This window comes from Pogona vitticeps, chromosome 2, assembly GCF_051106095.1.
Source record: "Pogona vitticeps strain Pit_001003342236 chromosome 2, PviZW2.1, whole genome shotgun sequence".
Lineage (NCBI taxonomy): Eukaryota > Metazoa > Chordata > Lepidosauria > Squamata > Agamidae > Pogona > Pogona vitticeps.
The window spans coordinates 187,344,323-187,372,298 of record NC_135784.1 but is presented as its reverse complement, the minus strand read 5'-3'; the positions used below and the strand labels follow the sequence as shown (position 1 = coordinate 187,372,298).

The following is a 27,976-nucleotide window of genomic DNA, read 5'->3' as shown; positions in this document are numbered from 1 at the left end:
TCGGTTTTCCTCCAGGCGCACCTGTAGCAGCCAGTCTCTCTGCAGGCTTCATGTTTTGAAATGAAAGACACAGATTGAAGCACACGCAGATTAATTCAGTGGTTATGTTTTCATAGAGTAATTGAGTTGGAACCTATAAGGCCGTAGAGTTCAGCACCCCCCCTTGCAAGAGTTCAGATCAAAGCAGGTCTGACAGACGGTTGTCCAATTTTCTCTTGAATGCCTCCAGCATTAGAGTGCTCACCACTTCCCGAACTAATTGGTTCCATTGTCTTACTCCTCTAATAGTTAGGAGGTTTTTCCTGATAGTCAACCTACATCTGGCTTCCGGCAGCTTGAGCCCATTATTGCATGTCCTGCACTCTGGCATGACTAAAATCTGTCTTCTCTGGATTAAGTTTCAGTTTATTCACCCTCATCCAGTCACTTACTGATACCAGGCGCTGATCTAGAGCCAAAGCAGCTTCCCTGGATTTGGGTGGCAAGGAGACGGTAGGGTTCGGTGTCATCCACATACTGCTGGTACCGAACCCCAAAACTCTGGATAATCTCTCTCAGCAGTTTCATGGAGATGTTAAATAGCATAGAAGGCAAAACAGAATCCGGAAGGACCCTGCAAGTCACTGGCCAGGGTGCCAAACATGAATCCCCCCAGCACCACCCTCTTGTGTTCTCTCCTCCAGGAAGGACTGGAGCCACTGTGAAACAGGGCCCCCAAGTCCCATTCCAGAGAGACAGGACAGGAAGAAACTGAGGTCAATAGTATCAAAAGCTGCTGAGAGGTCCAGCAAAACCAACAGGGACACAGATCCCCTATCCATTTCCCGCACAGGTCATCTACCAAGGAAACCAAAGCTGTCTCTGTCCCTTAAGCTTTACCATTTGGCAAAGTGGCTATCTCCGGCAGCAGATGCTGGGGTGTGTGAGCAATCCCCATTTGTTTCTTGTGAGACCCTCTCTAGCCATTCCTTTCGATGGGAGAATGCAGGGTTTGCTCCCTTATAAATCCAGCACTGTCCAGGTCCCTTTACTTAATGTTTGCCCTTCTTCTTTTCTTTTCTTTTTTTAAACACTCAAATGTTTTAAAATGTGGAAATACAAATCAGAAATCCAGAACCACCAATGTTCTGTCCATTTGTTCAGTAAGAAGACCACTTGTTCCAGATAGTCAGTGGGTACATAAAGGACTTTAATATATAGTACATGAACTAAAACATAGGCAGAGAACTTGTGGCCTCTCCAGTGTTAGGCTATGAATGCATCGGCCATGCTGGTTGCGCCTGTGGAGTGCACCAACATCTGGGGAGCCACAGGTTCCCCTCACCTGGCTTGTTACGTTGAACTAAGGCCAAGGAGAACCACGTCCAAATCCTCATTCTGCCACGAACTGCAGTGAGTGATCTTGGGCCATTCTCTGCCTCTTGGCTTAATTTAACACATAGGTTTGTTGTGAGGATAAATGGCAGGTAGCTTAGCCATGTTCCCAGTGCTGGGTAGTGGACAGAGTGACAGATTAGGACTCTGGAGAACATGGGGGCCTGGAACTGGTAAAAACACTACTTAAACATCTCACCTTGAAACTATAAATCAGCTGGTTGGTTGGTTGGTTAGTTTCATTCACGCTTACAGTGGCAGTTCTAGCTCATGCCCTTTCTATCACAGCCTTCCTGGCTTTCGAATTGAGGTGGATAGTGTTGGTTTTAGTTGTCTCCCAGTTAATTTCAAAATGTAGAAATAGTGAGGAAATGGCTGTGCCGTTCATTATGAAAATGATTTTGCTCCAGGGTTGCAAACGAATATTATGGACACATTTTGTGTTCAGCAAAGAGCAAGCATTTCCATTGAAGGCTGGAAAGCTTTAGCATGATGGGCTCATGTTGTTCATGTTCATTATGAGACAGCTGTTATTTTTACCTTAGAAGAGCAGTTGTTTCTTCCTGTCTCTCATATGATCAATGATGCATGTGATACACTCAAATGATAAGTCTGTATAATGTGTTATTAGTGATTCATCACTCTTGTCTTACGAGGTCCTGGTCAACAGTGAGGAATTTCATATATATCCTGAATGGGAAGGCCAGCAGAAATGAGCGCTAAGTTAATCTTGTCCCTTGGGCTGCACTGAAATTTTGTGATCCAAAAGAAATCGTTGCCTGCTTTAGAAATCACATGGAATTCTACTTTCTTTCCCAGACATAAGAGACTTTGTAGTTCAAGGACATTGTTATTCAAGCATGTAGTTACAGCACAGCTAGTAGTCTAATTGCGTCTTTCACCTGGCATGAACTATACCATTCCCTCCCCCCCCCTTAGTTTTATTGCTGTGGATTTTAATTGGCAGCACCCTCTATTCTTACTGCTTGTTAGGTGGAGGCTTGGGGTGTTTTTTTTTTTTCCTACTTGTATTGTTACTAATAGCATGATGTAATACGATGTTTGGGGTGGCCAACAGTTTGAGCAGGGAGCATCGCAACCAAAAGGGGTAGAGAGAGGGGCCTCATCCTACTTCCACTGTAGGGCATGTTGTGTGTAGATCTCTGACCTGCCAAACAGGTCATGCAGGGATTAACTCTTATTTTCCCCACTTTAATAGTAATATTTGCATTTAAAAAAACTGGTTAAAATTAACAAAGACAAATGTTGGCCAATTCTTAAACTATTCAATTAGTTGATGAACTAATTAATTTCCATGACTGTGTAACACATAATTATTGGTTATTATTATCTTAAACTAGAGTAGTCGGAAAAGGAATCAGGAATTTTGGAGAGAAATTACTTCAAGGTGGAATGTGGGTGACACCAAGTGGCTGACTTTAGTTCTGTGCCAATGCAATGTCTGAGTTGCTTTGAGGTGGTGATTTTTGTTTGAAGCTGGAAATATATGTCTCTATTTCTGGATTTTTGTTTATTTCATTGCTCCGTTTTCAGGCCCAGAGGCCCATATTATATGCAAATTAATATTAAGTACAAGATTTCCAAGAAGTACTTAGTTAAAGGAATGTGTATACCCAGCTTCAAAGGTGAAAAGAACTGCATCTGTGGCCCAATGCCTAGGGACTTTTTCCTCCGTTTCGTCCGTGTGTTACTATTAAATACAAGTTGTCCAGGGAACACTTAGCGGAAGTAACTGGGTATATCCAGCTTTGACTGACTCAAACAGTATTTTCAATGTTTTGGGGCAGACAGATTAAAGAAACAATTGAACAGGGTGAAACCAAAATTTGTGAGGTCAGGTGCCATTTCACAGAAGCTATAGTACATCAAAATCAGTCATATGTAATAACAAGTTAATCAACAAGTTAATTGCCGGCGAAGAAAAATAAATAGCTCAGAGTTTGGAAGTAATTAATTATAAACAGATAGGTCAAGTAATTTATTCTTTTTTCCAATAAAGATATGTTATGATTGTGATTTAATGAGGACAAACTTTACTTTTTCTTTAGTTTAACCGCAGCTTTTAGTGATTTCCCTAGATGGTGGGGGAGGACTATCACAAAGCTGAAGAAGCTCTTTGTGCTGCTGTCTTGTGGTCTGTTGTAGGTGTTGATGTGATAATGAGATAGATAGGAGGAGAGAGTGTTTTGTACCTGAAGGCAGCAGGTTGTAGCATTAATTGTTCTTGAAGAAAGTGACTGAAACAGGAGCAATTTTAGTTGCTTCTGAGATACTGAAAAGTAAAGGGTGGCTTTATTTTTAAAACTAATTATAATTGTAGCTAACGATTGAATTAAAACTTTAACTAATTATTTTTAAATATAACTTTCAAAATATACCAAGAAAGAGCCACCGCCCCCCTATACCATCAAGAAGACACATGGACTCTCAACATCAGAGGAGCAGAACTGCAACTCCTAGGTAATATTATTTTGACTGTAATCTGACCCCAGTTGACCAAACCTAGTGTGTTTTCTAAATTATTACTGCAATTCCCAAGTGGAGGACTTAGGCTCTGTCTCTCTCTCACACACACACACACATACCCAGCCAAGGAGAAACATATCCATTTCAAAGAAAGGTCAAATGGGAAAGTGTGTGTGCACGTATGGCCTGTTGTTCCTTGTTTGAAGAATTGGGGTGTGATATTCATTCCATAGCTGCCTCAGCCTTAACCCTAAAACAGCAATCATGCTACTTCCTGCATATTTCCTAACTTACATCTAAGAAAGACGTGCCTGGCTAAATTGGTCTTGCCAAGAAATTTTGGAGTTTAAGGTCTTCATGCTGGTACATGTCTGATGAAGTGGTGTTTGATCCATGAAAGCTCATATATCATATGATCTTTTTTAGTGGTCTATAAAGATATCACCTCTTTTTTGTATTTTATTTCTGTAATAGTTTAAAGGATTATATATTTTTCCCTTAAACATTTATATTAAAGCTGCTAATTCAAAAGGTCTTCTATGATGTCCTTAGTAATAGATACTCAAAGTGATATATTTTAATATTGGAATAATTTTGACACTATATATTTAGAGTTGCTGAAGAAAGAGGAGCCATGAACTGAGGGAGAAGCATAATAATGTTGTACCACTGCTTTGGATTACATTGAGAATTGCAACTGCCTCTTGACAAAGTTGGTAGATGATCCTTCACTGTATCCAATTCTTCTTTGTTCATGTCAGAAATAATCCCATGGTGCTTTCTAGACATGGGCACGTTGTATTCGTTTCCCTCATTGGCTGAGCAGGGAGACTCCCCATCCTGCCTCCACACCGCAGTGGTTGGCTATGCAGGGAGGCAGGGAAGGGCTGGCTGGGCTGCTTCCAAGATTGGCACAACAACGACAGACACGGGCGTTGTGCCGGGCCTGGTAAGTGGCTTGGCCGGTTCTGACGGGTGGGATTGGGCCCAAAGGAAACAAATACAAAGTGCTCATGTTTTGTGCTTCCAGAGTGGAGGGATCAGCCCGCAGGGTGTTGTAACACAACACATATGTTGAATGTTAGATGAAGGGCTAAAGTCTGAGTAAAGTTAGCCTTGTTTTTCCAGAAGTAAGTTGGACTAATTACAGTGAGATTTAAACCTAGAAAGGAGACATAAGACTGCAGCTGCAGCCACTTGCAAGTCAGCATTCACATTCTCTCCTCAGGCATGGAAAAAAGAGCCATGTGACCCAAACATTTAATCATAGCTCACAAGAAGGAAATGGTCAAAGTAGTACTCATAGCTTAATGAATGCATTCTCCAAATCCTACTCCCTATATTGTCTCAGCCTGATTCAAATCAACACACCAGTACCAAAACGATGAACAGAGATTGTTTAAGTATTAGGGAGTTCCAGGCAGGCAGGCAAAAATGCACCAGAGATGTAGTTGAGAGGGGCGGGGGAATACATTAAAACTGAATAGAGGAGTAACAGGTCAGTGGCCAAATACAGTTCATATGGAGAAATCAATAAGACACATTCAAACTGGTTTAGGCCTTCATGAGTAGTGTGACCAGATTAAAAGAGGATCGGTTGGGAGAAGGAAATTTCAGCTATTATGGTTTGCATTAAAAGCCATGCCTAGTTAAATTTCTTCTTTTAAGCAAAGTATTAAAGGTACGGGATACATGTCCTCACTTTCATTTGGTCACCTCCATTCATAAGGCAAAGATTTCCAGAGTGAAAAATTAAATGAATATTGTGAGCCTTCATTGTTATACTATGTAGTTGTCATAAGCATGTTCTGGAGAAAAAGACAATACTTGAGTATACTTATTATGTTTATATTCCACCTTTCAATCCAAGGAGTTCAAAGCTCATACTGTAGTTTGCTGAGAAGAATTTGCACAACACTTTGCAGGCAAAATTGCTCAGATCCACTCTGACCTGGATGCTGTAGAGTGTATGTAGTTGATACAGGTCCTAGGAATGTAACTGTGACCCCTCTTTGCCCTGTGCTAGTGGGTGAGTTTCAGTTTCTGCAGCCTGATGATGTGGACAAGACCCTTGGAGAAGTGAAGGCTACCACATGTCTGCTAGACCCCTGTCCTTCATGGCTTATCAAAGCTGCCAGTAATGGACTGTTCAATTGGGTAGGAGGAGTGGTGAATGGCTTTTTGCCACAGAGTAGGATCCCAGCATGGTTAAAGGAGGCAATAGTAAGACCATTGTTGAGGAAGCTTTTCTTAGATCCCACAGTACTGAATAATTACCAACCAGTCTCTAATATTCCATTCTTGGGCAAAGTGTTGGAGTGGGTTGTGCCTTCTCAGTTCCAGGGGTTCCCAGATGAAACAGATTATGGAGATCCATTTCAGTCTGGCTTCAAGCCTGATTATGAGATGGAGACTGTTCTGATTACCTTAGTGGATGACACGTGCCAGGAACAGGACAAGGGGAGTGTGTCCCTCTTGGTTCTGCTAGACCTCCCAGCAACTTTCAATACCATCAACCGTGGTATCCTCCTGTCCTGTCTCTCTGTGATTGGACTTGGAGACACTGTTCTATAGAGGCTCCAGTTCTTCCGGGAGGAGAGAACTCAGAAGGTAGTGCGAGGGAACTCTTGTTCAAGACCTGGATTGTTGGCCTACAAGGTCCCTCGGGATTCTGTTTTGACTTCTGTGTATTTAAAATCTACATGAAACTGCTGGGAGAGATTGTCAAGAGTTTTGGGGTTTGGTGCCATCAGTATGTGGATGACACCAACTCTGTCTCTCCTTACCATCTAAATCTGAGGAAGCTGTAGATCATTATTTGGTTTCAATAATGGACTGAATGAGGGTGGAAAAAAAACACCCTGAAACTTAATCCAGACAAGACAGAGGTGCTCCTGGTAAGTTGAAAGACAGATCAAGGAATAGGGATGTAATCTGTGCTGGACGAGGTTACATTCCCTCTGAAAACCTTGGTGCACACCTTGGGAGTGCTCCTGGATTCATCCCCGAGCCTGGATGCCCAGGTTTTGGCGGTGGCCAGGAGTACATTTGCACAGTTAAAACTAGTGCACCAGCTGAGGCCATTTCTTCAGATATCTGATCTGGCCACAGTGACACATACCTTAGTTACATTCCAGCTGGATTACTGAAATGTGCTCAATGTGGGCGTGGCCCTGGAATTCCAGGAAACTTCATTGGGTCCAAAATGTAGCAACCAGATTGCTGACTGGGGCTCACCCATTCTGTCCTCATGATTACCTTGCAAGGTAGGGCAGCTCAGAGAGAATGGCAGGGCAGAGTCGCCCACTGAGCTTCATTGCTGAGTAGGGATTAGAATCCAGGTCTTCTTAGTCCTAGCCATGGTGCCACACTGCCTCTCTAACTTAGGCTGTGGCTACACTGCAGCTTGACTCACAGCCTGTTTACACTTCTGTTTAGTGATCACACAGTGGTCATACAGATGTGGCCAGCTGCTTTGGTGCCAGTGTCCACAGTGGCCCTTCAATCCAATGCAATGTGACCTGTGCCACAGACCACAGGCTCCCTTCCTTTGATCCCACCTTCTCCCAATCCCTGGCTCTCCTTTTTGCCATTCATGGTAAAGCCAGTGGGCTATTTACAGTGTCGCACTCCATTAGGGAAAAGGGACAGTTTTCCAAAGTTCTCCATAATGTGCAAACACATACATACCACAGAAACATAGCCGTTTACTGTCATTCGTCACAGATTTTTTAAATTCCATATTGATTTTTTATCTTTCTTTGTCTGTGCAGAGGTGATCTCATGCTCAGTTAGTATGTCAAAGTAGAGATAAGATGATCTGGTACTGAACTCAATAATTTGGTTTATAAATTTTTTAAAAGTCCTCTTCAGAACAACTAGGGAGAACTGGAAGTTGAGTCCTGGCAACTGGACTTCTTTCTTATTAGGCTGAAATGTTTCGCTACTCATCCAAGTAGCTTCTTCAGTCTGTGAAGAATTGATAGGAGACTCCTGATATATCCTCCATGTTGGTTTCATTTCCCCCTGGTCTGAATAGGCTTGTTAGATGGACAAAGGACAGAAGGGGTGAGTGAAAATCCCACTTCTGCAGTCTTTCTCCACCCATTTTCATAGGTCGTTAACACTCATTAGCAGTGGTCTTTCTGGTGGGTGTGGTCCTGATCTTTCCAGGGGAGGGATGAAAGGGCAGCAAGATAAATGGGAGACAGATTTATCTAAGAAAGATCAGGACCACACTCACCAGAAAGACCACTGCTAATGAGTGTTAACGACCCTTGGCAATGGGTAGAGAAGGACTGCAGAAGTGGGATTTTCACTCACTCACACACACATGTCCTTTGCCCATCTAATCAGCCTCTTCAGGTCAGGGGAAAGTGTAACCAATGTGGAGGATATACCAACTCTTCTCAAACTGAAGAAGCTACCTACTTGGAGGAGTAGCAAGACGTTTCAAACTAACAAGAAAGAAGTCCAGTTGCCTTGACTCATCTTCCAGATAACCTCACCGGGATAAGGTTATCTGAGAATCTTCACAGATAATTAGAGATAATGATCATGGAGGTGGGCGTTCCTGCTGGCCAGAACATCACGCCCAGCTTAGTACACTTCCCAAATACCATCCGCATTCACATACACCATCCTTTTGAAGAATTAAACAACTGAGCACATGGGGAAAAAGTTTGTTTAAACTGTTTCACTTTGAAAAAAGCAGAAGCACCCAGTGGCAGAAAGAAAGAGAGAAAAGTCACATCGGGAGCAAAAAGAGCTGGACTGATTCAAATTGGCCTTTGCATTATGCGATCAGAAAAAAGAAAAAGCAAATCCATCTGTTTTGCACCTACAGAAAATCCCACAGAATTTGACAGTATGCAATCATAACCCTTTAAGTAAGTGAGAAGATAAAATTGCTTCCACATTGCATCTGCAGTAAGCTTACATACAAGATTTCTGGGATTTGTATCCCAGTCTTGTGCCTTTAATGACTGCTGAAATGCTAAAGATAATTAGCCTTCTCCATTTTTGTTTCAAACTTCTATGAGCCCCAGCTGATACACTCAGCAGTTGGCATGATGGGAAGTGTGGAAGTTGCCAGATGCCAGTCTTAGTTTTGCTTAAGTTTGAGCTGTTGAAGATTGCAGGTCTGGAACAGGATCAGCTTTCAACCTGATTAGTTTGTCAAATGCTTTGTCTGCATAAGTTCTCTTGGATGTGACAATGTTGCCTAGGGAAGAGAAACAGGCTTCCGCACAGTTGTTTCAATAATTGTTTGGTATCACCATCTGCTGTCCTTGTGTTTTTTCCTCTCATCGGGGATTTTATATATTTAGTTGTCTAAGCTTTCCAGCATATGTGTATTTTGCCAGACATTGTGCTGTGTTGTGTCTTGTCTTGCAACCCCATCTTTTAGCCTGAGCCTTGAATCCATGCTGCATCTTTCACCATAGCTGTCCGTCAGAAGGGAAGCCAGACATATTTCCAGTCCACAAAAATATTACAGGAGACATGCCTGATTGAGAGAAACAGCAAGGGCTTCTCAGCCCAGATAATTTGATGGTAATCAGGAGCACGATAAGCAAGAAGGGTATTCCATCCCTTTTCTGACATGCTAGGACCTTAGCAAGGGGATGTGGTGGTGCTGCGGGTTAAACTGCAGAAGCCTCTGTGCTGCAGGGTCAGAAGACCAGCAGTCGTTAGATTGAATCCATGCGATGGAGTGAGCTCCTGTCACTTGTCCCAGTTCCTGCCAACCTAGAAGTTTGAAAGCACGTAAATGCAAGTAGATAAATAGGTACCACCACGGTGGGAAGGTAACACTGGCCATGTGACCATGGAAACTGTCTATGGACAAACACTGGCTCTATGGCTTGTAGACGGGGGTGAGCACCGCCCCCTAGAGTCGGATGTGACTGGACTAAATGTCGAGGGGAACCTTTACCTTTACCTTATACTAATACTTGCAATCCAGCATAGCTGGATTGAAACATAATAAATCATATTCCAGAGCATATGCAGACTGCCAACTAAATATCAAGACAGCAAATGAGCATCACTTTCCTCAGAGAAGCCAAATCCAACTAACTAAATTCTTTATGTCATTTTCATACCGTCATCCACCTTTCTAGACTTTTCAAGCGTATACCACCAATCAGATTTTCAAATACCCTGAACCTTCCAGAAGGGAGTAAATTTTCTCAAAGTTGCTTCATTCACTTTGCTCCTCCCTACTTCCTGCTGTTCAGCTGAAACCAGTTTTCATTTAATCAACATGGTACTGAAAGAAAAGTGGTTTATGATGTTGGATGTATTTTTTCCCTCCAGATAAAACTCCACTGCAAAATGGCTCCCAGTTAGCAGGGAAATCTTTCATCTTCCTTTCCAGCCACTGTTCTCAGGGACAAGCCAATAGGTCTAAATTTCACAGGGCAACTGAAACCTATTAACCCCTTTTACCAAATTCTTGACAATTTCTCCCTGAATGTTTTGCCTGCGTAATTGTTCTTTGATATGAAAATGCTGTGTAGAGGAGGAAAGCAGGCTTCCACACATCAGAATACTGTACCATAAAATGAGTATTACATTGGAACATAGACTGAAATACCTAACCAAACTGCATCTCTGTGAGGAAATGTATGTTCATACAACTCAGAAAATTGAAAGGAATACAAAAGGGCTTTTAATATTAAAATGACATTCATTGTCTCATCCAATAACTCTAGTTAAATTCATCCAAGGATAAATCAAAATCAAAATAATAGCATCCCTTGTTTTTCATGTCTGTTTCCTTGTTTCCCCCTTTCACAGTCCAAAGTTCTCCAGAGAAAACCATTTTAAATTGTAGGCACAGCATGAGAGAGTGGTTCTCTCCACATCGGCCCTCACAAAATAAGAACAAAACTCCAGTCACAGGGAACAGTTTGAGAAATTGTGAGTACTCATAGACAGATGTAAAATTTCTGGAAATTTTTGAAGCCATATAAAACAGCTTTGGAAAAAAAAAAAAACTAGAAAAATGGGAGAGGGGGAACCTGTTTTTCCCCCCTTCCCTCCAAAAAATATGTTTTATGTGGTTTCAAAATTGTTGGAAATTTTACATCTGTCGCTGGGATTGCATCTTGCCTAGAGATGGGAAAGCCTGGGGATAAACTGTAAAAATGGGGGGACCCATTTTTCTACACCCCCCCCAAATCTGTTTTATATGGTTTCAAAATTTCTGTGCAGTATCGCAGAACCTCTGGATTTCTCCATTATTGTTGTTATGTGCCATAAAGTCACCTTTTGAGTTATGATGATTCTGTTGTCAATCTCCAAAATATCCTGTCGTCAACAGCCCTACTGAGCTTCATGAAGTCATTCCACCTTATATTTGGTCTTCCTCATTTCAAGTCACCTTTGACTTTTCCTAGCATTATTGCCTAGGTTGTGCCCAAAGTAGGAGAACCTCATTTTAATCGTTTTTGCTTCCAGCCAAAGTTCAGGGTTAATTTGATCTAGGGTCCACTTGTTCCTCTTTCTTCTTGTCCAGCGTATCCACAAATATCTCCCACAGCAGCATCTTTTAAAGGAATTCGTGGTGTGTGTGTCTCCCCCCCCCCCCCCGCCAGCTTTCATTACTGTTAAGCTTCCACTCCCTTGCATAGTGATTGGAAATACAATCATGCTGATAGTTGAAGAGTGGCAACTGAAACCATGGTTATGAAATGACCTTGACGGAATGTTCTGCGGGGCCTTCGGAATCAAAATTATGCATCTTTGAATATCTTTTTAGAGATAAAGAAGATCAAATGCATACAATAGTTACAATATTATGTGAAATTGTTTTCGTTTAGTCGTTTAGTCGTGTCCGACTCTTCGTGACCCCATGGACCAGAGCACGCCAGGCCCTCCTGTCTTCCACTGCCTCCCGGAGTTGTGTCAGATTCATGTTGGTTGCTTCGCAGACACTGTCCAGCCATCTCATCCTCGGTCGTCCCCTTCTCCTCTTGCCTTCACACTTTCCCAACATCAGGGTCTTTTCCAGGGAGTCTTCTCTTCTCATGAGATGGCCAAAGTATTGGAGCCTCAGCTTCAGGATCTGTCCTTCCAGTGAGCACTCAGGGTTGATTTCCTTTAGAACTGATAGGTTTGTTCTCCTTGCAGTCCAGGGGATTCTCAAGAGCCTCCTCCAGCACCACAATTCAAAGGCATCAATTCTTCGGCGGTCTGCTTTCTTTATGTGTGAAATACATGTGCCTATTCCTTCATACATTTCCATATTGCTACAGTCATGTATGGCGTACTTTGTATGCAACCTATTTCTAGTAGTATAAAATTTGGGAATTTTGTCCTTAAAAAACAGTCTCTCTCTCTCTCTCTTTCTCTCTCTCTCTCTCTCTCTCTCTCTCTCTCTCTCTCTCTCTCTCACACACACACACACACACACACACACACACACACACACACTCACTCACTCACTCACTCACTCACTCACTCACTCACTCACTCACTCACTCACTCACTCACTCTCTCTCTCGTAACCGAAAGAGAACAATTTGAAATCATTTCATTCATTCGCCTCTCAGAGTATGCTTCTGAGTCTCTCCCTGGATGTTAACTCTTTGCTAGATAGTAGTAACCTGTTGTTGCCTGACTCAGTTTCCTCCTTGGCTTCATGGGTCTGTTGCTTGTGGATTTTCTTTTTCTTCCTCTATGGTCTGTTTCTCCTCCGGTACTGGTTCTAAATCAGGAGCTCTTTCTCCACTTCTTGCTACTGTGAATCTACTCATATGTATGGCCTCCTCATAAATGGGAGGTGACTCCATTCCTGCAGGGTGATGCACAGCATTGTGCGCATGAGCTACTGCTAGTATCGTCCTGGCAGCTGGTCCAAAAACTGAATGCAGGGCTGAAGAGAGAAAAACCAGAAGTGTCTTAGAACCCAGAAGCAGTAGTGAGTGACATAAGATAATCATTCATGTGCTTTAATTGGTACTTGCACAAGCAGTCAGTCAGTTGTGCAAGGATACTCACCACCATTTGTAGAGTGCATTTATAAGTGCATTTCTAATTTTCAAATAAAAGCCATGTTACAGGTGCCTAAAATAGCGAAGAAATACTACTACAAGCTATAAAATAATGCTTTCCAAAACTGGAGATAGAGGAATTGTCATGTGTCTTCTAAAGGGCAAGGACCTGGTTCTGGCACTTCTTTTCTAAAAAGTTGCTTGTGGTAAAATGAGTGCACTGTCCCCGTATTTGAGTGCATGCATCACCCCACAATAAAAATGCATAGAGTCCTACAGTAGAGATGTAAAATTTACAATTTTTTTCTGGGGAAAAATATTTTTCCCTACTTTTTTTCCTGAAAAACATGGAAATTTTCAGAAATGTTTATTTGTAGAGAGAAATTAAACACATAAAGTCTCAGAAAACTTTCATTAAGGTCTTCATGTTATATAGTTTGAATACCATGTCATGGACATATTATTTGGCATTGTAAAACAACATATTCCACATTCCATATTTTTTCCAATTTTTCCAGAAAACCCCCACAAAAACATCTTTCTTTCTTTCTTTCTTTCTTTCTTTCTTTCTTTCTTTCTTTCTTTCTTTCTTTCTTTCTTTCTTTCTTTCTTTCTTTCTTCCTTCCTTCCTTCCTTCCTTCCTTCCTTCCTTCCTTCCTTCCTTCCTTCCTTCCTTCGTTCGTTTATTTATTTATTTATTTATTTATTTATTTATTTATTTATTTATTTATTTATTTATTTATTTATTTATTTATTTATTTATTTATTTATTTGGATTTCTACCCCACCCATCTAGACCAAAGGTCTACTCTGGTTGTTGTTGTTTAGTCATTTAGTCGTGTCCTACTCTTCGTGACCCCATGGACCAGAGCACGCCAGGCCGTCCTGTTTTCCACTGCCTCCCAGAGCTGGGCCAAACTCATGTTGGTTGCTTCAATGACACTGTCCAACCATCTGTCATCCTCTGTCGTCCCCTTCTCCTGTTGCCTTCACACTTTCCCAACATCAGGGTCTTTTCCATGGAGTCTTCTCTCTCATGAGATGGCCAAAGTATTGGAGCCTCAACTTCAGGATCTGTCCTTCCAGTGAGCACTCAGGGTTGATTTCCTTTAGAATTGATAGGTTTGTTCTCCTTGCAGTCCAGCGGACTCTCAAGAGTTTCCTCCAGCATCACAATTCAAAAGCATCAATTCTTCGGCGGTCAGCTTTCTTTATGGTCCAGCTCTCACTTCCGTACATCACTACAGGAAAAAACATAGCTTTGACTATTCGGACTTTTGTTGGCAAGGTGATGTCTCTGCTTTTTAAGATGCTGTTGAGGTTTGTCATCGCTTTCCTCCCAAGAAGAAGGCGTCTTTTAATTTCAGGGCTGCTGTCACCATCTGCAGTGATCATGGAGCCCAAGAAAGTAAAATCTGTCACTACCTCCATATCTTCCCCTTCTATTTGCCAAGACGTGATGGGGCCAGTGGCCATGATCTTAGTTTTTTTGATGTTGAGCTTCAGACCATTTTTTGAGCTCTCCTCTTTCACCCTCGTTAAGAGGTTCCTTAATTCCTCCTCACTTTCTGCCATCAGAGTGGTATCATCTGCATATCTGAGGTTGTTGATATTTCTTCCAGCAATCTTAATTCCTGTTTGGGATTCCTCCAGTCTGGCCTTTCGCATGATGCATTCTGCATATAAGTTAAAAAAGCAGGGGGACAATATACAGCCTTGTCGTACTCCTTTCCCAATTTTGAACCAATCAGTGTTTCCGTATCCAGTTCTAACTGTTGCTTCCTGTCCCACATATAGTTTTCTAAGGAGATAGATAAGGTGGTCAGTCACTCCCATTTCTTTAAGGACTTGCCATAATTTGTTGTGGTCGACACAGTCAAAGGCTTTTGCATAGTCAATGAAGTAGAAGTACCGTATATGTTTTTCTGGTACTCTCTGGCTTTCTCCATAATCCAGTGCATGTTAGCAATTTGGTCTCGAGTTCCTCTGCCCCTTCGAAATCCAGCTTGTACTTCTGGGAGTTCTCGGTCCACATGCTGCTGAAGCCTACCTTGTATGATTTTGAGCATAACCTTGCTAGCGTGTGAAATGAGTGCAATTGTCCGGTAGTTGGAGCATTCTTTGACACTGCCCTTCTTTGGGATTGGTATGTAGACTGATCTTTTCCAGTCCTCTGGCCACTGTTGAGTTTTCCATACTTGCTGGCATATTGAATGTGCCACCTTAACAGCGTCATCTTTTAAGATTTTAAATAGTTCCACTGGAATGCCATCACCTCCACTGGCCTTGTTGTTAGACAGGCTTTCTAAGGCCCACTTGACTTCACTCTCCAGGATGTCTGGCTCAAGATCAGTAACCACACTATCTGTGTTATCGGGGATATCCAAATCTTTCTGGTATAGTCTACTCTGGGCGGCATTACAAATTTAAATACAGTTAAACCAATAAACATGCAGTATAAATCCAAGATGGTAAGGTGTGAATTTTTGGGGGGAAATGTTTTTTTCCCATTTTTTCTGGGGTTTTTTCCAGCCCTTCCCATCTCTAGTCCTACTGGAAAATTATACGAGCAAGTCAGATGCTTCCCCCCCACACACACACACAGTGAAGCATCCCCAGTTATTCTGACAGCTGTGTTGTGTCATTGCCGTTTTTATGCCAAAATTCGATGGGACGTGGGAGCAGGATCCCTCCCGTAACTCTTATCTATTCAAAGGGGGATTCACACAGAAATGAAAAGATGTTGGAATTAAATCTTATAACTAGGGCCAACCCAAGATACTCTGTTGTGTGAGGCAGACAGCAAATGATCTAGAGGCATGGTACCAAAAGCTAGCCAAGGTATTAGGGTACAGAATAAGAAGACCCCTCAAGGATATCTCCCCACCCCCATCAGGATTAAAATACAAGAACAACATATTCAGCCGCTAACAATTTGCTGCCTTTCCTGACACTTTTAACCTGATGGCTGCCTCACTCTGACTGGTTCCACTTACAACACGTCCCCGGTTGCACTAGCGTTGCCTATTGATTCCCCCCCCACACTTCCTCATTTCTCTCCTTCTACAGTACTCACATGTGATGGTGCTTTGGAGTGTGCTGTTGTCCTGATCAAATGCAATGACTGTGACCTCATAGGGCGGGGGGCAAGTGTCCTGCCCTGCCGGCTGGCAATTCAGGCAGCAGCACTTCACGCAAAAAGAGACGAGGATGCAGAAAAGGAGGAGACCACCAATGGCAACCACAAGCCTCGGAAGGGAAGGGAAAGGAAAAGTCAAAGCTGTCACATTTTACCTTTCCATGTATTTATTTATTTATTTATTTTCTCTGTAGGTATCCCATGAAGTGTGACCAGAGAACTAAAGACGCACAGATTTCTCCCACTTCATCTGTTTCTTATTCCGATTTAACTTGATCCTGGAATTGGGACACATGGAACACGTTTCGTGTTCCTGCCCCAGGGCTAGCTGGGAGCTTTCTTTCTGTGGAGCTTGATCTTGCTAACCTCAGAGCCTTCTAATTTAGGCCTTTCTGCCCGGAGGCATCACTTTGAGCTGTTTGTAAGGTATCTGCAAGGTAAGCAGGACTCTCAGAATGGAGAATCATGGGGGCGTGCTAATAGGGGACGTGCTCTCACACTTCTCGTGTCTGAAGAAGGGGTTCTGGATCTTGAAAACTGATGCTGAAACAAACCTTTAAAGTCTTTAAAGTGCCAAATATTTTGCTTTCTTTTCTTTTCTTTCCCCCCTTTGCTTTTGCCAACATCTCATCCATGTTACTGATGTGCTTTCAGAAAGCGCTGCAGAGAAGCCCTTACTGGTGGTTCAAGCTCTCCCACTGCTTAGGGCAGGAGGAAAACTGCTGTCCCTTCAACCCATGTTGTGCCATGATTGGGCCCTTCTGTCCTCCCCAGAAGAGGACAAACGTGTGGACTCGTTCAAGAAGAGGACAAACGTGTGGCACGTTCCTCCTAAGGAGAAGAACAAAAAAGAAGAGGGATACAGCAGTCCACCTTCACCATTGTCAGAAGCCACCACCTGCATAGCGCTGGTTTGCTTTATATTCAGTTCAGTGCTATATGCCGAAAAGTCCTTGATTCCCAAGCATGGTGGGACAGGAAATTTGGAAATTTGTTTGTATGTTTGCTGGTCACTCAGTCCCTAATGCCCGGACTCCCCTGACCCTTCAGAGCCTGGCACCAAACTGAACAAAGAGAAAGGCACAGCTATACTATGTGTTAACAACACTGGAGTTCTTCCTTCTTCTCCTCTTCAACAGGAAAGGAGCTGCAGCTGCAGCTGAAGCCCACCAGACATAGATGGTTCTGGGGAGTTGTAGAGTGCAGTGAGAACTTTCCATAGGGGCAAGAGCTCTACTTGACAAGAATGGTGAATTTGCCACTTGTTGCCTCACAGCACTTGAAGCAAGCACCTCACTCAGCCTCAGAATAAGATCAGCCGTGGAACAATTCTTCATGTCAGCATACAGAAGATTCCATCAAAAATTATTTTTGGGGTACCGTGTTTTATTGACATGCAAAAACAAACAAACAAACAAACAAAAAACGCCTACCAGTTTCAAATGTGTTTTGGAACCAGATCTAAGTAATTTAAAACTCTAAATTGAAGACAGAAATGTGCAAGACAAAAAATAAACAAAACAAAACAAAAAAAAACTGAGCAGTAATCAAAGTTTTCCACTTAGCTCAAACACAAAAATTTTATAGAGTTGGAGCGGTAGAAGGATTGGGACCACTACCACCACCACCATGATTCCCATGTTTCAGGATCTGAGCTGAAATGTGAAAATCTTAGGGCAAAGAAAAATAGCAATATTTTTATTGGTTTTCCCTCAGACGGTGTAGAGGATAACACCTGGTGAGTCAGGGAAACAGCCTGGCTGTGGCTGAGTCAGAGCATGAAAGACATTGAGGGGAGCAGAGAAAATGGGAAAACCAAAAGCTCACATTAAAATATAGCACACAAGGTGCCACATTTTCTTTCTTTTAAAAAAAAAAATCTTTCTTTTGTTTTTGCCTGATAGGCTAGCACAAACTGACATAGCTGACTCTTCTAAATCATCTCCACTAGGCTCTCTTCCCTGCTGTGCTAGGAACCGCTCCTCTCAGGTCTCATGCTTCCCCTCCTGCATCTCCAAGTCTGATCCTCAGGAGATCTGACAACTGCATTATACCATATGTACAAAATATGTAAATATTAAAAGGGAAAGCTTCCACTGTAGAAGCAAGGCTGTACAAAATGCCTGCCTGGGTGATACATTCTACTGTAGATGCCACTGTGGCCCAAGCATGTAGAGAGTTAGCAGATAGTCTCATCCTAAGTTATCCTAAAAGGATAAATGCCAGTGTAGATTGACGAAAGTGCTTCCTAGTATTCATATACAGTATAGTAGGACCCTCCTCATATTCACTGGGGATTGATTCCAGACCACTCCCCCGGATACTGAAAACCACGGATAATAATGATAGATAGATAGATAGATAGATAGATAGATAGATAGATAGACAGACAGACAGACAGACAGACAGACAGACAGACAGACAGACAGACAGAAAGAAAGAAAGAAAGAAACCAGGATTTTTTCACATGCATTACCAGAATTGGCCACTAGAGGGTGAAAGAGACCATGTTATGTATTCTTCACTAATAACTATTCATAGCACTGACTCCCTCTAGTGGCCAGTTCTGGTAATACATATAAAATAGTTTTTCCAGATTTTGTCTTTTAATATTTTCAGTCTGTGGATAAGCAAATCAGTGGATAGTATTATGATTGTATTATGTATTATGATTTTGTATTAGGATTTTGTAAGCCGCCTAGAGTTGTCCTATTGACCAGATAGGTGGGATATAAATAAATAAATAGACAGATAGATAGAAAGACAGACAGACAGACAGACAGACAGACAGATAGATAGATAGATAGATAGATAGATAGATAGATAGATAGATAGATAGATAACTAACTAACTAACTAACTAAATAAATAAATAAATAAATAAATAAATAAATAAATAAATAAATAAATAAATAAATAAATAAATAAATAGTGATCCAATGGATAAAGAGGATAAAGGGATCCTACTGCTCTTCTATACCTCCTTCAGATAGATGTCTTTAATTAATTTAATACACTCATTAGAAATTTATATTCAGGAAATGAAGCGTTGGTAATGATAAATAATGGTGTCACTAATATAATGAACCTAAGTTGCGGAACCAGACAAGGATGTCCTCTATCCCCAATATTTTTTTTAATAATGGAAGTATTGGCTAATACCATAAGTAGAGATTATTTAATTAAAGGAATTAGATTTCAGCATAAAACTAAAATAAGTTTATTTGGAGATCACACTTTGCTGATGGTAGAAAATCCAGAAGGAGTTATAGGAAGAATCCAAATACATGTAAAGGAATGTGGGGATTAAGTGGATTATTAATAAATTGGAACAAATCTGAAATGATGTTGATTATATATTGTAATTATATATTATTCTAGAGAGTAAGTAGAAAAAAATGAAAGATAACTTTGAATTCAAAGTGACTAAAATATCAGATATTTGGGTATAGATCTCACAAAAAATATACAAGATTTGAAGAAAGTAAACTTGGAAAGAATAAAGAAAGAGTTAAAAGGTAAGTTAGAGTACTATGAAAGACTGAAGTTATCCTGGTTTTGCGGGATTGTGCTTTGCAAAATGAAAATATTACCACAATTTAACTTTTGTTTTGTTTTGAATGATTCCCTTTGTTTTCAGAACTGAAATTAAAAGAAATGCAAGAGATAATAAATGAATTATGTATTGGAGGAAAGAAAGCTAGGATAAACAAAAAGATTTTGTATCTGTCAGCAAAAAAAGAAGAATTGGGATTACCAAATATTGCTAATTATTATGGAGCGAATCAATTGAAAATCATTCGGGATATTATAGTACAAGGTACTGAATTAATATGGAGTGACATTGAATTACAGGGATTATACGAATTGGGTCACCATAAGAGACATATTGGTATTAAAAGAACATTGAAAGAATCATTAAAAAAGGATTCGGAATCCTTGCTATCTGAAATGAATGGAGGCAGGTTTTATGTCCAGGAATCTCCCCTTTAACACAAGCAGTTGAGTTAGAGCATTTTCCAAGATGTGGGTCAAGGAGTTGATTAACAAATTAAAAAGAAAACAGATGCATAAATAGGAGGATTGGAAGGATAAAATCAGAAATAAGGATCAATTAAGAGATTTTTTGCAGATGAAAAATTAAATTGGTTAAATTTAATACAACTGTAACTATGGTTGAAAGGAGGAGGAAAAATGTAACTAAAGGACAGACAATTGACAAAGTCTGAACATATTGTAAAGAATATCGAGAATGAGATGAATGGAAAAAAGAGAAAAGGGAGAATTGGTAATATCTATAGAATATTGACAGAAGATGCAGATCAGTTAGGAGGGTTAAATAATATGGAGGTAGATTTAGGAAAAATAGATAAAGAGGAATGGAAAATATATATGGATTAGAAGGGTTTTTAAAAATATGTTAGTCAGAATAAAAGAAAATGGTTGTAAAACAATGTGGAGATGGAACTTAACCCTGATCAAACTAAATAAAATAAAATAAAATAAAATAAAATAAAATAGATTCTAATGGATTCTAAATACTCCAAGATGTGCTGGAAATGTAATAAAGAACTGGGTACATACAGTACTTGCATTTATGGTGGGATTGTGAAGTAATACAAATGGTTTGGAGGGTAGTTTTTAAAGAAATTACAGAAATATTGGAAGTTAAAATGGAAACATCAAGAACAGCATTATTACTGCCATAAATAATCCTAAAAAAGAAATGATTATAAATATAACAGCTGCTTGATTACTTATAGTAAAAAAAAGGAAGAATTTGATTTTTCAGACACGCAAATAGTACCATGAAATCTCAATTAATGATAAATTGACATCTGAAATTAAGTTTAAAAAAGAAGAGATCAGGATTAATAGATTTAATGAGATAATGTTGTATTGAATAAAGGAAAAGGGCAAAAGCCACGGCAAGAATATTTGTACTTCTGGAAAGGATAAGGGGTCATTTAAATTAAAAGATGAATGGAATGTTGTAAAAGAAAAAAATGTGTTATATTAATGGATTAATGTATTCTATTAATCTCACCTGGGGTGAGGGGTGACTCATTGCTTTATGTTTTTTGTTCTTTTTGTATGTAAATAAAATTTATAAATCAATTGTGAAGACTTCTAATGTCAAAGAAGAAGAAGAAAGAGCACTCATTGTTGAATTACATGTTTTTTGGCTGAACCCTGCCCCTTGCTGTCAAAAATAGCAGACTGATCCTGGACAAGCCTGGAATTATTGAGATAATTTCCCATGCTAAACATCATAAGTGACACAGTTACTCTCATAGAATGTCCTCAAAGTACTTACCAAATGTACCAGAGATGGATCCCACTTATACTTGTGCAGCTTTGAGGGGAGGAAATGTTAATTTGAGAAAATGTTAATGTCAGAAATGAAATACTGGTTTCCACATAACATGAGTATCATCCCATTATTTCTCTTCACTTGGATTTCTCCAGACTTGATCACTGGCACCTGAGTCATTGAATGAGTCCAGTGAGAAATTTTTAAAAAAATTGCATTTGAGGGGATAAGAAAGTTCGGCTGGTGGTGTTATCGATTTATTCCATACCTTCCTATCTTACTTTCCAGCAAAATTAAAAACCACAAGCTGGATCTTATAAACAAAGGGGTTTATAAATAAAAGCCATTAGGCTAGATGGTAAAATGAGGATGCAGACTTATCTGGGCACCCCTAGGTGCTGCTGAGGAGGTCGCACCTTGGGTTTGGGGCACCAGAATAGCCATGGCAGGATCCACGTGATCTGGGGAGCGAGGAGGGACAGCTGCTAGAGATCCCTAAACTGGCCCTGATTGGCTGGTGGGGATCCAGTCTGTTGCTCCCGACTCTCCTACAAAGCCCCGTCCAAGTCAATTATGATTTTACATGCCATCAAGTCAATTTATAGTGACCCTTTTTAGGGTTTTCCAGATAGATAGTACTTAGAAGGGGTTTCACATTCCCTTGTTCTTGGGGGGGGGGGTCCCTGGGACTGTGCAGCTTGTCCATGGCTACATTGGCTGTCTCTTTTTTTTTAGGAGGTTCGGTGGGGAATTAAACTACCAACCTCTGGCTCCACAGCCAGATACCTTAACCACTGAGCTACCCAACCAGCTTTTCCAATTTATCTGCAACCGAAATTGAGCACATCCCACCAAAAAAACCTGTTCACCGCCATTTCTCTCTAGTATTTTACTCTTCTAAAAGTGTTAAAATCAATGCAAGTACTCACTGGTCAGTGTTCATACAGCTCTGCTGCAGTTTCACCTGAGGAATCTTCAAAAAAAACGGAGTCAAAGTGGTGCACACCGTTCCTATGCTCCCACCTTCCACCCATCCCTTTTTCAAATCTTTGCCTTTTTTCTCAATAGATATTATGGTAATAATTGTTTTCTCACAACCATCACCATTAAGTCAAATATTTTACCCTCCTATCTCCTCTGCATGACTAGTATATGCTTTCTAAATTTTCTCCTAACATCTGGGTCCTTTCTGCAATGACACCTCACATGTTATAATTACATTTACATGTCAATGTAAAATCACATTTCACAACTCACATTTCCCATTGTTTTCCCATTTTCCTTCAAGTACTTGCTAGTCTGTGCAAGAAATCTAGTACGCCTTACCTGAGAGAGACATGTCAAAATCGAAATGATCAGAACTCGGGTACACTTTCCCATCAGCATACAGTATGTGATGCTTTCTCAGTTTGCCAGACACACGGTTATCATGCACAGAGTTCAAGCCTGCGTAGTGGGCAGGAAAAAAAATGTTTTGGAATGTCACATTGAACAGTTTCTCATCACTTTTGATTCTTTCTTGTCCCATAAACATCCCAGGCTTTCTTTCTTTTTTCCAGTATGTTCCTCCCTGAAAGTGGCCAGATATATCCAGATTTGCACAAATGTATGAACACAGTGCATGGACTTTGTCAGTGTCTACTACTATTTACCTCAGAAACTCAGTGTGGAAAAAAAAAATACTAATGTTGGACAGAAATTTAAAAGTGCTTCCAGTCTCTCTTCCTGAGCAGCAGGAATTTCCCTCCCAGCCGTTTCTTCTGGAGAATCTAGGAAAGTCTTCAGAAATTTAGGATGGACAGTGAGGCTTACCTGGGGTGAGAGCTCCATTCTTCCTTTTCCTCCACCTGTACTTACTCCCCGGCCTTGTGCAAATGACACGGTCTTTCAGGAACAGAAGGCAATATTTGCAAAAATCCCTCAGGAAGTCTTTCCCACTGCTCTGCTAACTCCACACAGTCTCCCTTCTGCCAGATTGCTAAGGGGTATCGTAAAAGTTAATCTATAGCAATCCACTCCTGTTTCAGTGGTTGGTCCCCACACAGCCTGCCGCCACCCTTTCCCCCTTAATGTTTTTCTGCTTCCAGAACTATGTCTATTCTCCCTCAAGCTGTTAAATTAACAGCATCTCTAAATTACCTGCTATTTCCCTCATGTATAACCTATTACATCCCAGCCTATCCTATATGCATATATACAAGCTGAGCATGTACATATTCATATAAATGCCACTCACTATCTGAGATATAGAATGCATTGACCCCATACTTTGTGAGTTTTGGACAGAGTTGTTGTTGTTGTTGTTGTTGTTGTTGTTGTTGTTGTTGTTGTTGTTGTTGTTGTTCTTCTTCTTCTTCTTCTTCTTCTTCTTCTTCTTCTTCTTCTTCTTCTTCTTCTTCTTCTTCTTCTTCTTCTTCTTCTTCTTATTATTATTATTATTATTATTATTATTATTATTATTATTATTATTATTATTATTATTATTATTATTATTATTATTATTATTATTAATATTAGTGCTTATAGCTCCTTCTCTTGGGGCATGTAATGCTTATGTCTACAGAAGGATGGCCAGTGTTGAATCTAAAAGGGCTTGTTTTTCCCCTGTAAGAACAATGTTATCTCAGCAATTAAGCTGGTGAATCATTACTTTGCCAGGGTTTTTAAAGGCAGCAAGCAGAACAAATGGATCCCTAGAAATAGCACATGTGTGCAACCATAGATTTGTGGGAGTATCTTTTTTCTTTTTTAAAGAGGCCTCTACCACCTTCAGTTGTTCCTGCATCAATGAGAATAGTATGCAAGTAAACACATAGTCCATAAAAACAGTTTCTGATGTGGGCAATGTTATAAGTTTGTGTACCTAATCTTTTGATAGCCAAACTCATCACACAATTACACTATTGAAATAAATCAAGCTCAACCACAGTTTCAGAAGTTGGTTAAAAGTCACATGGTAGTCACGTAATTTTGGGTGAAGTGTGTACATCCTGTGTTCTCGAAGGCTTTCATGGCCGGGATCTGATTGTTGTTGTAGGTTTTACAGGCTGTTTGGCTGTGTTCCAAAGGTTTTTCTTCCTAACGTTTCACTAGTCTCTATGGCCAGCATCTTCAACGGACAGAACTCTGTGTTCCGTTGTAGTGTGTGGGATAGCTGAGTACTGTGGGATCAGCTTTTTGTCCTTTTGAGGAGATTGTGTGATTATGGTGATCAGGGTGTGTATATCCTCTTCAGACAACGTTTAATCTAGGTGTGAGATGTGCGGTATATTGGTTGAAGGGGCTACACAGGCTTTTAAACATTTTTAAAAATTGGCACCGTGGGGTTCCAGCTTCTTGTCTTTTGCCCTCCCAAGGCTCTGCATTCTCGGAGTGAAATGACTGTATGAAAAAATTAAAATAAACCCCTGCACTATAGGGAGATGATCTGGTTGCTGGCACATAGTCTTGGATCTGCTTTTGCATTTTTTTTACCTGAGCCTGCTCCCCATCGCACTGGCTGATTCTCACATTGAGGTTACATGAGCAACAGGGACAAAAGCCAAATACTTCTGCTTTGGTGTGAATTTAATATATATATTTTAAAATGTTTTAATTTTTTTTAAAATCAGCATAGCCAGTTTGACCAGTGTTAACTATAGGGGGAAAATATGTAACAAGATTACAAGGTTACTCTGCAGCCCGAAACCTGTGACCCTGGCATCCAATACTTGACAAATCCCACAGACAGAATTTAAGCAAGCGAGCACACATGCAAAAATGATTCAAAATAAATCATGTTCATAATTGAATTAAAATAAGCAAGCCCCCAACACATGTTCAAAGTATGTTCACTTTCTGAACAAGAAATCATGTTTCCCCCTTTTTTTAAAAAGCGCACTTAGCTATACGTCGTGTAAACGGCTATTTTTAAATCACTTTCAAACATGCTAAATCCAATGCAAATCCAGATGAACTCTGATGTGTAACCAAATCCTCAACTGAGTATTTTTATACAATAGCCAAAATCCTGTTGGCCTGAAGTTACACTGTGTCATCATTCAGCAAAGGGAATATTTAATATAAATTAACTCAAAACTTCCTATTGGCCCCATTCGGGTTATGACACCCGCTAGGCCGCCCTTTTGCCCTGCAGGGGGAAGCCTTTAGGAACCTCAGGACTTGGAAGGAGTGTTGAATAGTTGTTGTTGTTATTGTTGTTTTTAAAAATCAGTCTATTACAGTACTTCGTGCCAGAATGATTTGACACATATGCTCTAAAGATCCTTTTGAGCCACCCTATCTTCAACACATATCTGCTATCTCTTTATTAATTTTATGAAGTTTTATTGGGACTGAAGGGCAGGCCTAACTACTCAAGAGGTCTGCAAGCCATCTGAGCATATATTAGGCCAACAGATGCTGTGCTGAAGCTCAGTAGTTTAGGTACCTCTGTCTACGGAGCCAGAGGTTGGGTGGTCAATTCCCCAATGGTGCCTCCTTGACAGGGGCTGGAGTCAATGATCTGTGGGGTCCCTTCCTGCTCTGCAGTTCTAAGAGCACTGCTGTTGGCCTAAGGAGTTTTCTGACAGGAGAAAAGGATTCTGCCTATTCTCCCCCTCCCCATACAGTAAGCACATCTTTGATTTGGATTGCACTGTTAATGTGATTTACTTCTTGTTGTTCTTCCAGAAGGCAATGGAAATCATGCTATTCATGTCCTGCTGATCTCTTATGAAGTGCTTGCAGCACTGAGTCATTCCCAGTTACTCTTTCCCCCTTCAACATGGAAACCAGAGGATGGAAACAATTCGGAAGGTACTGCATACGCATAATTTGTTGTTCATGAATTGCACATGCTGTCATTATGGCACATACAGAAGCAGCTTAAAAAGGCAATCCCATATTACTCTGATGTATGTATTTGAGATTTATTCAAGATTCGCAAGAAGGAGACCTGCATTCTGAATTTGGTAGAAAAAGTAGAGAATTGCGAAAAATAGTTTCCCTTGCATTTGGGGCCCTGTTAACACTCTTAATTTCACACTGAATGTTCATAATCAGAATTGGATAAAGCATTTTGTAAACTTGAAGCTCTGCGGACGAGTGATATATAAATCTTCTTGAGAAATGGGAAATAAACAAAAGTGGTAAATAAAGGCCCCTGGACTGGGGTATTTTGACTCTTCCTTTCCTGCCCTGCCTAATAACCTCTGTGGGCTGGCTGCCTGCTGAACCACTAGCTACAACTATGAGGATTTTAGATTTACAGGAGAGAGAGTTCCTGTTTAGGCAAGTCTGCTTTGGGCTACTATGTATGTATGTATGTATGTATGTATGTATGTATGTATGTATGTATGTATGTATGTATGTATGTATGTATGTATGTATGTATTTATTTATTTATTTATTTATTTATTTATTTATTTATTTATTTATTTATTTATTTACAAAACAATGTATAACATTTTAAAAAGGCATATAAAATATAATAAACAGCACTACAATTTATTAGACAAACAAACAAAAAATTAAAGTATACTAAAACATTTATTGAACATGTATTGGTAGTACGGCTCCATCACAGGTATCTTTAAGAAGAGATGGAGCGAGACCTGGAAGAGAAGGGAAAAGTTTTATTTTCGTAGTCAAGACTGTGTTCAGGGTACGAGACAGATATTTGATCCACCATTTGTGCTAGAGTTCTTACTACTAATTTTTGATCTTTCTATCATCAATCACACAATGTAAACCTAATCGTGAGTTAGACACAGTCTTTTCCATAAATATTTGATCCCTTTTGTTTGGCCAATAGAGCTTTCATTTGCATTGTTTTGCTTTGCTTTTCTGGGCTGTGTGATTGCCTCTAGTGGTCCTTTGGGGCAGTGGTGTCCTGATCACATCGAGGGTGACATTTTGAGTTGGACATGGTATGTTGCTTCAGTTTTACTCCCACTCCTACCCCTAGCTCATCATATCTTTAAAACAGATGTGTTTGTTTTAAAACTTTAAAAAACAGTCACTACTTCAGCGCTATGTCAGTTAGGATGCTTCAGTATTTAAGAAGTGGCCATGTCTTGTCAGTGCAGCACTTTGTTACTTTGTAGACTAAAAGAAAGGGGGAATTGTGGGTAAGCGGGCAGGAGAGGGTATGTTATACTATGTACCTACTTTGATCCTCTGCTGTATGGACGCTTGCCATTAATCTTCTCAGGATACTTCTGTGTGAATAACAACAATTTCAGCCAGTATAATATGCCAAGTGTGGTAAAGAAAATGTTGCACCAGTCCAGGAGAACCTGCCCTTGAATCATTCAGTTGTGAAAAACTGCTTGACAGGAAGCGTAAAGGAAATTATGAAGTGTTTTGTAAAAGGCAGTAACAGATGCGGCGTTTGGAGAGGGCTTTTAGGACCCACTCTCCCAATACTCATCTCCTTCTTAAAATTATCTTCCCAGCCCAGAAATGGCAGCAGGAAAACACTCACAGACGTGCTGTTTTTAACGCAGGAAGCAATGTATAGCCGTTTTTTTAAAAAAAAGTACTGCTAATACCATCCTACATTTTTGTCACCGTATTCCCTTGTATTTGCTTGGTGTACTTTGAAATGAAACCATATCACCCACAGCATCCTTTCACACTTTTCGTATTATCTGTAGGTATGTGTACTGCAGCTTTGATT

The 27,976-nt window shown here is 40.4% G+C and overlaps 1 protein-coding gene across 3 annotated transcripts; it reads right to left on the bottom strand.

Moving 5' to 3' along the window:
* Window positions 1–6,316: 6,316 nt before the first annotated feature.
* Window positions 6,317–26,741, bottom strand: TMEM52B (transmembrane protein 52B). Of its 3 annotated transcripts, XM_078386686.1 has the most exons (7): window positions 23,128–26,741; window positions 22,642–22,761; window positions 22,245–22,288; window positions 21,319–21,357; window positions 15,940–16,112; window positions 12,477–12,745; window positions 6,317–9,612 (listed from the first exon to the last, which is right to left on the bottom strand). In XM_078386686.1, exons 2-6 carry the CDS (start codon window positions 22,699–22,701, stop codon window positions 12,510–12,512), a joined length of 552 nt encoding a protein of 183 aa, XP_078242812.1. In that variant the 5' UTR covers window positions 22,702–22,761; window positions 23,128–26,741; the 3' UTR covers window positions 6,317–9,612; window positions 12,477–12,509. The 3 variants fall into 3 exon arrangements, with proteins under 3 accessions (XP_078242812.1, XP_072847764.2, XP_072847765.2); XM_072991663.2 differs by lacking the exon at window positions 6,317–9,612 and having other exon boundaries at window positions 12,216–12,745; XM_072991664.2 differs by lacking the exons at window positions 6,317–9,612; window positions 22,642–22,761 and having other exon boundaries at window positions 12,216–12,745.
* Between the last annotated feature and the right edge of the window lie 1,235 nt (window positions 26,742–27,976).

Bases quoted from the DNA above. Each gene is read 5' to 3' on its own strand.
- TMEM52B (XM_078386686.1), bottom strand. From the start codon at position 22,701: ATGCTGATGGGAAAGTGTACCCGAGTTCTGATCATTTCGATTTTGACA. The intron at 21,358-22,244 runs GTGAGTACTTGC...CTCCCCTCAAAG, and splicing joins AGCTGTATGAACACTGACCA to CTGCACAAGTATAAGTGGGA. The intron at 16,113-21,318 runs GTAAGTACTTTG...TTCCCTTCCGAG, and splicing joins ATCCATCTCTGGTACATTTG to GCTTGTGGTTGCCATTGGTG.